Source organism: Gavia stellata, chromosome 13, assembly GCF_030936135.1.
Source record: "Gavia stellata isolate bGavSte3 chromosome 13, bGavSte3.hap2, whole genome shotgun sequence".
NCBI classification, from domain to species: Eukaryota; Metazoa; Chordata; class Aves; order Gaviiformes; family Gaviidae; genus Gavia; species Gavia stellata.
In genome coordinates this window covers 1,588,718-1,600,913 of record NC_082606.1, presented here as the reverse complement: position 1 = coordinate 1,600,913, position 12,196 = coordinate 1,588,718, and the positions used below count along the sequence as shown (strand labels likewise).

General features: G+C 61.8%; 2 protein-coding genes across 2 annotated transcripts; one reads left to right on the top strand and one right to left on the bottom strand.

The window, feature by feature from the left end:
- The first annotated feature begins 444 nt into the window (after window positions 1-444).
- SNX22 (sorting nexin 22) lies at window positions 445-4,043 on the top strand. The gene is made up of 6 exons (XM_059824189.1): window positions 445-516; window positions 2,643-2,726; window positions 2,907-3,011; window positions 3,096-3,190; window positions 3,393-3,466; window positions 3,608-4,043. Exons 1-6 carry the CDS (start codon window positions 448-450, stop codon window positions 3,715-3,717), a joined length of 537 nt encoding a protein of 178 aa, XP_059680172.1. The 5' UTR covers window positions 445-447; the 3' UTR covers window positions 3,718-4,043.
- A 50-nt stretch (window positions 4,044-4,093) lies between these two features.
- PPIB (peptidylprolyl isomerase B) lies at window positions 4,094-7,062 on the bottom strand. Its single transcript, XM_059824188.1, has 5 exons — window positions 6,907-7,062; window positions 5,939-6,052; window positions 5,705-5,798; window positions 4,814-4,998; window positions 4,094-4,613 (listed from the first exon to the last, which is right to left on the bottom strand). Exons 1-5 carry the CDS (start codon window positions 7,060-7,062, stop codon window positions 4,491-4,493), a joined length of 672 nt encoding a protein of 223 aa, XP_059680171.1. The 3' UTR covers window positions 4,094-4,490.
- Window positions 7,063-12,196: the final 5,134 nt, after the last annotated feature.

Genomic DNA, 12,196 nt, shown 5'->3' with positions numbered 1-12,196 from the left:
TGGCTCTTACTCCTTCAAACCCTCCCCAAGACCCAGCCCTGGATTTCATCAAAACTCATACCCCTTCTTCTGCCTTAAAAAAAGGGAAAGGCAGCTCGTGCTGACTTCCCACTTTCCTTTCCCCTTGTCCCTTCTCCCCCCGTGGTACCTCCAGGCTCCAAACCACTCCTCAAGCGTGCTGGATTTGGAGCTTGGGGCTGCACCTTCCCTCCCTTGGGGCCTGGCTCTGGGCTCCCCACTGTCACCCCCCCCCGTGGGTGCCCAGGGGTTGTGGGTGCCCAGGGGCTGTGGGTGCCCCGGGGCTGTGGCTGTGCCGGAGCGGGGCTGACCCCAGTCCCGGAGCTCGTCCCCGGAGTCTGCGGGAGGTTACGGCGGCGCAGAGCCCCGCGGTTCCCCCCCCCCCCCCCCCCCGCTCCGCTCCTCTCTGGACGGCGGCAGCGGCGGGCGATGATCGCCGTCTCCATCCCGGCGGCGGAGCCTCAGGCGGCGGCGCGCAGCCCCGATAAGGCGCACACGGTGAGGGGCGCCCTCGGGCTATGGAGGGGGGTCTCTGGAGCGCGGCGGGGCGGGGGGGGGGGGGGGGTCCCTCTTAAGGCGGGGCGGGGGAGGTTTAGCTGTCCCCAGCGGGTCCCCACCTGCCCGGGGAGGGTGGATGGGGGTTGTCTCCCTTTGCCCTCGGGGTTGGAGGTCCCCAGTTGTCCCCAGTTGTCCCCTACATGGCCCGGGAGTGGAGGTCCCTGCCTGTCCCCAGTTGTCCCCTACGTGGCCCGGGAGTGGAGGTCCCTGCCTGTCCCCAGTTGTCCCCTACATGGCCCGGGAGTGGAGGTCCCTGCCTGTCCCCAGTTGTCCCCTACGTGGCCCGGGAGTGGAGGTCCCTGCCTGTCCCCAGTTGTCCCCTACGTGGCCCGGGAGTGGAGGTCCCTGCCTGTCCCCAGGGGTCCCCTACGTGGCCCGGGAGTGGAGGTCCCTGCCTGTCCCCAGTTGTCCCCTACGTGGCCCGGGAGTGGAGGTCCCTGCCTGTCCCCAGTTGTCCCCTACGTGGCCCGGGAGTGGAGGTCCCTGCCTGTCCCCAGTTGTCCCCTACGTGGCCCGGGAGTGGAGGTCCCTGCCTGTCCCCAGTTGTCCCCTACGTGGCCCGGGAGTGGAGGTCCCTGCCTGTCCCCAGTTGTCCCCTACGTGGCCCGGGAGTGGAGGTCCCTGCCTGTCCCCAGGGGTCCCCGCCGGTTGGGGGGCACAGACCCTCTACTTTCGAAAGAGGGGGAGTCCCTGGTCCGGGGGTCCTCTCTGGCAGCCGTGAGTGGGGAGGTCCCTGTCTGCCCTGTGGTGTCCCTGTCTGCCCTGGGGTGTCCCCACCTGCCCCGGGGATTGGCGGCCCCCCCCCCAGGTTCCCCTGGGGGACCCCACCCATCTCGGTGGGGTTTTCTCCCTCTGGCCCAGGGGTTGGAGGTCCCTAAGTGTCCCCCGGGGGGGTGTCCACATACCCCGGGGGGGGTGGAGGTCTCTGCCTGCCCTGGGTCCCTGTCGGGGACATCCTCTGCCCTGGAATGGGGGGGGGGTGGGGGTGTCCCTGGCCTGGGGGATCCCTATGACACCCGGGAGCTGGGGGGATCCCCATCAGACCCTGGGGTCCCATCTCCCCTGACCCTGAGCACCGCATCTGCTGCAGGGGTGCATGTCCCCACCTGCCCAGGGGTGCACGACCCCAACCATCCCCTGGTTCCTCTCTGCCCGGGGTGGGTGGATGTCCTTGAGTGTCCCCAGCGGGTCCCCGCTGCCGGGGAGGGTGGGGGAGCAGGGTGGAATATGTGTGTGGGGGGGGTGCCTCCATCCGCCCCAGGGGTTGGTGGTCCTCAAGTGCCTGCCGGGGTCCCCCACGTACCCCAAGAGGCCGATGCTGGGGAGGGGGAGACGATGACAGGGCAACAGATGGACACCTCTACCCTTGAAAGGGTGGCAGAGTCCCTGGTGGGGGGGGGGGTGGGGGGGGGGTGGGGTGGGGTGTCGCATCTGTCTGGGGCGGGGGGGGGTAGTATTGGGGAGGGGGGGGGTGGGTGTGTAGGGGGAGGTGGGTGTCTTTGTCCTCCCCAGGGTGCCCCCACCTGCCCCAGGGGCTGGAGGGCCCCACCTGCCCTCCACAGCCTTGGGGTCCTGCCTGTCCCAGGGGTCCTGCTTGGTCCCAGGGGTCCCACCTGCCTCGGGGGGGTGGGGGGGGTGGGGTGGGGGTGGGGGGGGTGGTGGGTGGTGGGTAGATGGTACCATCTGCCCTGGGGAGTGGAGGTCCTTAACTGTCCCCATGGGTCTCTGCTGGGGGGGCAGGGGCACTCTCTGCCCTTGAAAGGTACTTGGGGCGGGGGGGGGGGGGGGGGTGGGGGGGGGTGGGGGGGGTGGGGGGGGGAGGTGGGGGGGGGGGGGTATAGGGGGTTCCCTGCCTGCCCCACATTGTCCCCATTTGCTTCATGTGATGGTGGTCCTTGCTTGCCCCAGGGATAGGGATGGGTGGTCCCACTTCTCCCAGGGTGGGGTTGGAGGTTTCTGCCTGCCCTGGGGTGCCCCCCCCACCTGCCCCAGGGTTTGGAGGCCCCTACCTGCCTTGGGAGGCTGATGATGAGGATGGAGGCCATGGTGGCTGACCCACCGCACAGGTGTTCAGGGTGGAGGTGCTGTGCAATGGACGGCGGCACACGGTGGTGAAGCGCTACAGTGAGTTCCAGGCACTGCACAAGCGGGTGAGACCTCCCGGCACTGCAGGGGTGGGTGGGTGGGTGGGGGGAAATGACATGGGGGGATGGAGGAACCGGGGTTGGACACAACACGGGGAGAGGACACCAAGTCCATGGAGCAGGGAGGCCCAGCCTCCTCCTCCATGGGCCGTGCTGCCATGATGTCACCCCCATGCGCTACCCTAGATCAAGAAGACCTGCAAGGTCCCTGACTTCCCCCCGCGCCATGTCCCCAACTGGATGCCCAAAGTGCTGGAGCAGCGCCGGCAGGGCCTGGAGCTTTACATCCGGGTGAGGTGCCGGCTGGCAGTGGCTTTTGGGTTGTGGGGTGGTGGTTTTTTTTTGGGGGTGCTGACTCCCCTGGGTGCACGGCAGGGTGTCCTGTACCACAACGAGGAGCTGCCTCAGGATGTGCTGGACTTCCTGAAGGTGCGGCATTGCCAGCAAGACCCCAAGGCCAGCAGCCCCCTGTGAGTAGACGAGCGGTGGACGGTGCTGTCAGGCTCTGCCGGCACCTGGTTTATCCCGCACGGTGTCTGGATCATCCCCCTTTCCCGTGTTAATCACCCCAAGACACGGGGTTCGGGAGGGGCGATGGGGGACACATGGCGGGTCACCTGGGGTGAAAGCGGGACACTTCGCTGGGTGCCAACATCCCCTCTCCCATGGTAGCACCGGCCATGTGCCCTCCCAGCGGCCAGTCGTTGGCTTCTACACCGACCCCTACGCACAGCCCCCGGGCACCGGTAAGAAGTGGCAGGACCACGGGTGCTGGTCCCCAAAGCCTCCACGGGAAAAGGCTCTTTTGGTCTCCCAAAAATGTGTTTTCCCTTTGACGGAGCCTGGAAGGGAAACAAAGCTGCTCCAGCTCTCCCCTTTCTTCACAGACCTGCTCCCTGACACCGTCCTCAGCGGGGTGCTGCAGGGCCTCTACATCCCCCCGAGCTGCACCCCCTGCCAGGCAGCACCCCGAGCCCCCAGCCCACTGGGCTCCTGAGCACTGCCCCCCCCCAGCACCCAGGGCCACGGTGGCAAGCTGCCGGGCAATGGGAAGGACCCCTGCGGTAAAAATAACTCCCCTCTGGAGAAGCTGGAGCTGGGATGGGGCAGGAAAACAGGGGGAGAAGCCAAGGGGTACAGTAGGAGGCACAGCTGCTCTCCAGGCCCACCACCATCCAAAGCACCTTTGTTGGGAGAGCAGGAGCTCTGCCTTCTGCCCTGGTGTTTTGGCGTTGCAGTAGGAGCCTTCGGAGGCTGAACCACACTGGAAAACCCCTCAGCATCTGGACTTTGGTGCAATAAATCACTTGGGCTTGACCGGCAGACGGCTGTGCTCTGTAATTCTGCAAAGCAAATCCAGGGCCAACTGCGGTGCCACTCTCGGCTTGATGAAAGGCGAAAGAAGGGAGTTGGAGGGTTGAGGGATGCACCCGTTTGAGGGATGCTGAATGATCTGCACCCTTCCGAGAGCAGGAGAGGCGACTCTTTAAAAAACACATTGGTCACATTTATTGGTGCATGTGCTTCTTACAAAAGTGATGGGAAGAGGAGCCAGCGCCCCGTCCTGCCCGCTGGCTGGCTGGAAGGCGGCAGGGTGGAGGGGGAGGCCGGGCAGCGGGGCACAGCGGCTCTGCTGCTGCTCACCTGCCCCGGGACAACAGGGAAATGCTCAGGGGGGGAGCAGGGCAGCCCCAGGCCCGCAGCCCTTTGCGGACGGGTCCCTTGCAGGGCGTGGGGCCCTGCGCTGTGTCACAGAGCTGTGAGGGTAGATTACTCTTTGGCGATGGCGAATGGCTTCTCCACCTCAATGGTGCCGCAGTCGGCGATGACAACGTCCTTCAGGGGCTTGTCCCGGCTGTCTGTCTTAGTGTTCTCCACCTTCCTCACCACGTCCTGGGGAAAGCAGAGGTGTGAGAGCGGGGCAATGCTGGGCACAGGCAAAGCCAGCTCAGTGCAATCCCCGTCCCAGAAGGCACCTCCCAGCCCATTCTCCACAGCGCTCTGCCCCCAGCCAGCTTGCCCAGGCAGCATCTGCCCGGTACCGCTCTCCCCCTGGGAACTGATCACCCCCCTACCACCCATCACCCTCTTACCATGCCCTCCAGCACTTTGCCAAACACCACGTGCTTGCCGTCCAGCCACGGCGTCTTCACAGTGGTGATGAAGAACTGGGAACTGTTGGTGTCCTTGCCAGCGTTGGCCATGCTCACCCAGCCAGGGCCGTAGTGCTTCAGCTTGAAGTTCTCGTCGGGGAAGCGGTCCCCATAGATACTTTTTCCTAAGGGCGGGGGGAAAAAAAGGCCGCGTTGCTCTCATGGAAGTACGTCAGGGTAGGGGGGATGATGGCAGCTGCCTCCACAGGCTGGGTGGGGTGCATGAGCACATCTAGAGGGGGGACTACCAACTACCAACACCGCAGGGCTGCTGGGAACCATGAGCTACCTGCTACCAGAGGGAGCTAAAAGCACCCCACGATCTGGGCAGGAAGGATCATGTCCCCAAGGGACTGGAGCAGGAGGCTGTGTGAGAGCAGACCTGGTAAGAGCTTACAAGCCCAAATGCTGATATCATCAACTTTAGTAATGTTTGCTAAGTGCTGGTGGAAGGTTTGAACTCTGCTGCTACTGGACTAAATGCGTCCTGGCAGCCAGGACGCCTGGCACAGGCACCAGCTGCTGCAGAGGAAAGTTTTCTTAGTGAGGAGCTCCAGGTCCTCCTGGGGCAGAGGGCACAGTTACAGGGGTAACATTTAGGTACCAGCCAGCCAAGCCTCACTGCGCCTATCCCTCCCCAGCAGCAAGCTCTGTTTCGAGGCCAGGTCTCTATGAGCTGTGTGCCCACTCATGCCCACCCGTCCCCACTGTAGCACCATGCTCCAGCTCCACCCTGGTCCCCAGGCATAGCCAGGTAGTGGGTTGGGAGCACGGCTGCCGCCTGGCTTCAAGACAGCAGCTGGATCCTTGGGCTGCCGTGGGCCAAATTACCTCCAGTGCCATCTCCACGGGTGAAGTCTCCTCCCTGGATCATGAAGTCCTTGATCACACGGTGGAACTTGCTGCCCTTGAAGCCGAATCCTTTCTGGGGGTGGGGAGGGAGAAAACGGAGTGAGGCAAAGGGACGGACTAGAGCTCCCTCCATCCAGCTCTGCCCCAGGATGCCCAGCAGGAGCCTCCCAGGGGGCCGGGTGAGGCCCAGCCAGGCAGCCGCTGGCCCCTCACCTCTCCGGTGGCCAATGCCACAAAGTTCTCCACCGTCTTGGGCACCGTCTTGCCAAATAGCCCAATGACGACGCGGCCCACGTCCTCCTCACCGATCCGCAGGTCGAAGAACACCTTGGGGGGGGGAACGGAGGGAGGTAGGTTAAGGGGGCATCAGTGGACCCAGCCTCACCTTGCTGGGTCAACCCACACCCCCCTCAAGTCTGACTCACCAACTCCAACCAGGCCTAACCTCACTGGGGCAGGCCTCCCCCACCTCCCCAGCTGCCCCCCCCAACCTCAGCCGGGCACTCCTCACCTCAGGCCTCCCCCACCCCAGCTGAACCTCCCCCACCCCAGCCCCCGGCCCCATCCGAGCTCCCCTCACCCCGGGCCTTCACCCCAGGCCTCTCCCGCCCCATTCGAGCCCCCCTCACCCCGGGCCTTCACCCCAGGCCTCCCCCACCCCACCCGATCCCCCCTCACCCCAGGGCTCTCCCGCCCCATCCAAGCCCCCCTCACCTCAGGGCCCCCCACCCCATCCAAGCCCCCCTCACCTCAGGCCTCTCCCACCCCATCCGAGCCCCCCTCACCTCAGGCCGCCCCAACCGGGCCCCCCTCACCCCGGGCCTTCACCCCAGGCCTCCCCCACCCCACCCGATCCCCCCTCACCCCAGGCCTCTCCCGCCCCATCCGAGCCCCCCTCACCTCAGGGTCCCGCACCCCATCCGAGCCCCCCTCACCTCAGGCCTCTCCCACCCCGTCCGAGCCCCCCTCACCTCAGGGTCCCCCACCCCATCCGAGCCCCCCTCACCTCAGGCCTCTCCCACCCCATCCGAGCCCCCCTCACCTCAGGCCTCTCCCACCCCATCCGAGCCCCCCTCACCTCAGGCCGCCCCAACCGGGCCCCCCTCACCCCGGGCCTTCACCCCAGGCCTCCCCGCCGCAGCCGAGCCCGCCCAGGCCTTCCCCGCCGGGCCCCCCCCGACCTTGGCGGTGACCTTGGGCCCCTTCTTGCGCTCGTCGGCCCGCGAGGCGGCGGGCAGCAGGAGCAGGAGGGCAGCGCCCAGCGCCGCCGCCGCCACCAGCACCTTCATCCTCCGCCGCTCACAGCCCGGCCACAGCGCCCGCCGCGCCGCCTGCATCCGGCCCCGCCCGCCGTGCCCCCCCGCCCCCGCCGCGCAGTGGTACGCGCCGCGCCGCGCTCCCCGCCCGCCCGCTCCAGCCGCCCGGGCGCGACCAACGGCCGTGGGGAGGGGGGGGGGGGGGAGGAGGCACCTTCCGGCCGGGTGGGGGGCGGCGCCGGCCCCAGCCGCCGGGCGGCTGCCACGTTGCCCCTCGCTCGGCAGCCGCGGCGCGGCCAATCAGCAGCGAAGCGGCGCGCTGGTTGGCCGCCGCGGAAGAGGAGGCGGGGCGGGGCGGGGGGCAGGCGGCTGGGGGGCGGGGCCTCGAGGGTCGCGTCGGCCAATGGGCGCGGCCGACGGCCTGCGAGCGGCGAGCACGCGCTCTGGCCGTTGGGGCTCTGAGGGGGCGCGCGCCGCCGGCGGGAAGGAGCGCGGAGGCGGCTGAGGTTTGTGTCCGCGGCGGTAACACAAACAACCGGCGACAACCGCGTCCCCTCGGGCGGGGGCATTAAACGGGCAAAGTAAACGACAGCTCGACGCCCCCAGGACCTTTCGCCGCTCCGGGCCCGGCAGCGGGAGGAGGCGGCCTTGCCCGTGGTGCGGCCCCCCTGCTGCCAAGATGGAGCCTTGTCCTGAGGCGCCCCTCGCGAGGGTACAATGGGGAGAGGGGCTGCGGGGCCTTGGCCCCCTCTCCTCTTTCCCGGGCAAGACTGAAGAGCGGGCGAGGCTGCGTGATAAAGCTAAAGAAAGGAATGAGAGAGGAGAATGGTCTTCATCAGAGAGGCCCAGATTTCTCTTAAATACCAGATGTGGCCAAGCTGAAAGCGCACGGGTGTTTGCAGTATTGCAGGTGCCAATATCTAGCTTAGCACAGTCGTTCACAAATACTGGAGTTAGTTCAGTATGTGGGAATTAGGTTTTTTCCTAACGTCTACTCAAATAGATCTTGGTCAGTGCTAATTGCCTAGCATACAAACCTTTAAAGCAACTGCCTGGTGGAAATGCATGTTTCCAAAGGCCAGGGAGAGAAAGCTTGAAGTTTGTCTTTCTTCTCAGAGTACAAGTGTCCCGAGACTAATTTTTGGGAACGGGAAATGAAAGTTCATGCTAAAAATACTATGTTTAAGGCTGGGAAACGGAAGGAGAAAAAGTGTCCCAACAAAGATCCCAGTGTGAAGCAGTTTCTAAGAGCGGGAGTCACGCCACAGGTGCTCTCCCTGTCTTAGATACAGTGAAAGCTGCTTTTAAAAGATGCTATGTTTGGCTAATAGTGGCATCTTCTTTAATGCTTTTCTCTGTACTGAGAATAAATCAGCAGCAGCTATTTGCATGCTGGAACATCTCGCGGTCCTGGTGGTTGATTCCATGGAAGCAGCACAGTGCTTCTCCTTTCTATGCAAGATCCTGGTAAGTGGACAGAGGTGCAGAGGAAGGCGGCACTCGAGGCAGCAACGGTTGGGCCTGCGTTGTTGCCACCTTTCTCCACAGGCACGGCTGCCAGCACGGCGTGTGCTGAGGGATTTGGCTGGTGGTTACTTTGGCTGGACCCCAAAGCCCCTCGGTGTGCCCTGGCCCGCAGACAGGTGTACGCGGTGCCCTTCCATTTGGGGAAGGCATGCTTGATGCCTACAGCAGCAGCTGTAGATGCTATTCCAGAGACACAGGGACCAGGCGACAGCACGCTTTGGAGTGGTTCATATCTTTGTGTTCCAAGTAATCAATGGTTTAGCCATTCTGCTACCCAGGATGCTTGATGTGGGAACGTGCAGGCACAGGGAGAAGAGAAATTGGTGCCACCATGCCTTGGCCAAGCTCCGTGGGGCTCAACCGTCCATGGCTGTAAAGCATAAAGTGTTGAGAAGGTCCCGTAAGATCCCACACTGTGCATCGTCCCCTCAAAGGAGGGTTCAGAGCTTCTCACAGGAGAGGAGGGCTACCAAAAGAGCCCAACAGAAGCAAAGGAAAAGAAAATGCAAGCAATGTTGTCAAGAAGAGGTAATAAATATGTATATTCATGGAGAACAATGCAGCAGTGCAATGTTTTATTGAAAAAAAAATAATAATCATCTCACTTGATACCTCAGAAGACTGCATCGCAACGTTGGTGGGCCACATCGTGGGAGAGCAACATCAGGGAGGCCAGCCCAGCGCCGGGTGCCCTCCGCTGTGCTGGCCCGAGAGCCCTCCCCTCACACTCCTGGGGTCTCCCAGCTGCTAATGACTTCCAGCGAGGAGAGGAGAGTTTCCCCAGGTAGGCTTAATGCCCTGCTTCCTACGACAGCATGGTTGGCTCAGACTGGCTTGTGTCTCCTAGTCACCTCTGAGCTCCCTGGGGACAGTGGTTTCCTCAAGCACAGGACTTGCTGTTAACCTTTTTTTTTTTTTAAAAAAAGCCACCCCACATCTTTGCCCTTTTGAAGAGTCCAACGTACGATTATAGTGCAAGAGGGCTTGGTACAAGTGAGCATTACCAGCATGCCGTGGGGGGACAGTCCTCCCCTACAAACACATCATCGTAGGATTAAAAGAACATCGTATCTCCAGAGAGAAGCGGTAGTGGGTCACCGTGAAACAGCTTTCAAACCAACCCACTTAAAAACAAGGTCAGGAAAGTTTCTAAACAATCAAATACATTCACTTTAAAAAAAACCCAAAAAAACAAACAAAAAAAACATTTAAGAACAAAAACTGTTGAGATGGCCCCTTTTCCCCCCCGCCCTCCCTCACCCTGCAAACACTTACATATGCTGCAACTACAAGCTGCTCCCTGACCGGAGGCAGCGAGGAATGACCAAACACGGCAGGAGATGCAGAAGGAATCGAGTTCTGGTGACAGGCACTTAGTGGGGCTTGGGAGGGCAGCAACAGAAGTGTCTCAGGGCCCGGCTCCATCTGCAGCGGGCAGGACTGCTCCCCGGGGAGCGCCTGTGCCCCTTTCCCCGCCTCCCAAGACGCCAAACCATGGTTTCCTACAGCAGAGAGGGGAACGCCTGTGCCAGAGACACCGGGCTTCTGGGAGCCACTGGCAGCAGAGGAGTTTGGAAAAAGAAAGGTGGAACGTGGCACGGTCCCTGCCCTCCCTCTGGCAGGAGGGGACGAGAGGGCGAAGCGCCCCAGCACGCGCCTGCGGGAGGTGAGCGGTCCCCTTCCTGCCCCGGCCCACGGTACAGCTCGAGGAAAGCAGGGGGTGCACGCGTCTCCTGGTGGGCACGCAAGCAAAGAGCTCCACGCCTCCGAGCTGCACTTGTCAGGATAAGGCATGGAGAGAACGCAGCGGAAAATGGCAAAGAGACGCTCTACGGGGATCCCGGCAAGGAAGTGAGGCTTTTCTGCCCTGGCACCACACCAGCGTCTGCCTGCTTTAGGGACGCACGAAGAGCAAGACCAGAAGCTCCCTGCCCAGGATGATCTCCTGCCCCTAAGCCTGCTTCTGCCCAGCCAGGGGAACCGAACCTCCCCCGAGTGCTGCTCCACGAACTCCATGCTATGCAGATCATCATTAAAAAATTAAAAGATAATGAGATCTAGTCTCTCCCTTTCCTCCCTTCATGCTCTGCGGGGAATTTGGGGTGAGCCAGGTCCGCGTTTTATGACACGTGAAGTCCCTAAAGTGAACAATCCCTGCCTGGTCAGGTGTCGCACGTGGAAAGACAAAGTACAAGGAACCTATTCACAACCTCCCCAAAAGCTGCTCGAGTTCTCCCACAGCTCTGCCACATCTATGGTAACTCCTGGGCAGCCTTGGCCTCCTCCGAGTCTGGAAACACTGCAGAAGGATGCAAGATTTTTTTTTTTTTTTTTTTTTAACACGTGTGCAAAGCGCCCCAAGCCCTTTGCTAGCTTTTTGTTTGGCTCAAAAGCGGTGCATGAGAACCGTGGCTTCTCCTGTGGGGTGGGACGGCATCCCAAGTGCCCCAGACCTGGCACAGCTCCAGGCCCGTGCTTGCAGAGAGGACGTGAAGGCTATTCCAGTCAAACCTATCTGACCGTCTGGAGATGAAATCAGTGTTAAGGCAGCGAAGTATCCTCTCCCCTGCCGGGGAAGCTTTGCTCCTGCTAACGTTTTCTCGCAGAAGGTATGTATTCACAACCACCCTACCGGAGGGATTTGAGAAGGCTGCCCGGTTGCTCACACCGAGAAACGCCTACGCTTTGGGAAGCGGCTGCTTCCCAGTTACCTTAATCCAGATCTACCTCTTAAGCCAGCGCAAACTCCTCCAGCTCAGCAAAGCTGACATCGCTCAACTCCTGCCAATGCCGGGCTACGGCCTTACGTCTCCTGGCCAGTTGAGTCAGGCACGGTGTAGGAAACCATGGTAGGGACATTCACTGGCAGCTAGAAAGGGTGATTGAAAATTCAAGTATGCTTTCCTCAGCACATGGCCCAAGGCGGGCGTTGGGAACCCCAGACTGGCACGAGGGTTGTGTGGATGTCATCAACATCCCCACTCAAGGGCATTCTTTGCTCCCCACCGCCTTCCCAGCTGAATGTCTGTCTGCGCTGGCACCGCATGGCCACGCAGAGATCCACAGATACAATGTGCATCTGTAAATGCTAAAAATAATAAAAAGTGCAACGACGTCAGCTTCTTTAAAACAATCCACATTGCTCTGTTACTGTCAGAGGAGGGAGGTGTCAAGGGAGCCGGAAAAAAAACCTAACTGGAACAGTAGATTGCAAATTTCTCACAGCTTGCACATTACAGTGTAACTGTTCCCCAGGAGACGAAAAGGGAACCTGTCTCTTACTGCTGCAGCAGTGGGGCCCTTCTCCCACGCAACTCTCCTGCCCGCACTGCATCCTCCTGCCCTCTCGACAACAGCCAATCCAGCCTATGGTATTTCTTTGCTTAATTAAGGAGGGAGGAGGATGGAGGAGCAGAGAGCGCAGGGGAGGGAGGGGAGGAAAGTGAGCAGGAACTAAGCACAGTCCTCAGGTTTGCGTGAACGATGCCTTCGCCGTAAACAACGGGAAGGAGGGTCAGCCAGCCAGCCCCCCTTCCAGGGCGACCAAGACCTGAGCCAGCCACAGTCCTGGTCCCAAAAGGAGCTTCAGGCTTGGAGTGAACGGGGGAGACCATTCAGCAGATCCACCCCAGAGTGGTTTGTTTTGGAACGTTTTCTTCTCTTTTTGGTTTAAAATGTCACTTTTTTT

Coding starts and splice junctions, on each gene's coding strand:
- PPIB (XM_059824188.1), bottom strand. CDS start 7,062: ATGCAGGCGGCGCGGCGGGCGCTGTGGCCGGGCTGTGAGCGGCGGAGG. Junction 5,799..5,938: donor TGGCATTGGCCACCGGAGAG/GTGAGGGGCCAG, acceptor CCCCACCCCCAG/AAAGGATTCGGCTTCAAGGG. Junction 4,614..4,813: donor GCAAAGTGCTGGAGGGCATG/GTAAGAGGGTGA, acceptor TGCTTTCCCCAG/GACGTGGTGAGGAAGGTGGA.
- SNX22 (XM_059824189.1), top strand. CDS start 448: ATGATCGCCGTCTCCATCCCGGCGGCGGAGCCTCAGGCGGCGGCGCGC. Junction 2,727..2,906: donor TCCAGGCACTGCACAAGCGG/GTGAGACCTCCC, acceptor GCGCTACCCTAG/ATCAAGAAGACCTGCAAGGT. Junction 3,191..3,392: donor CCCAAGGCCAGCAGCCCCCT/GTGAGTAGACGA, acceptor CTCCCATGGTAG/CACCGGCCATGTGCCCTCCC.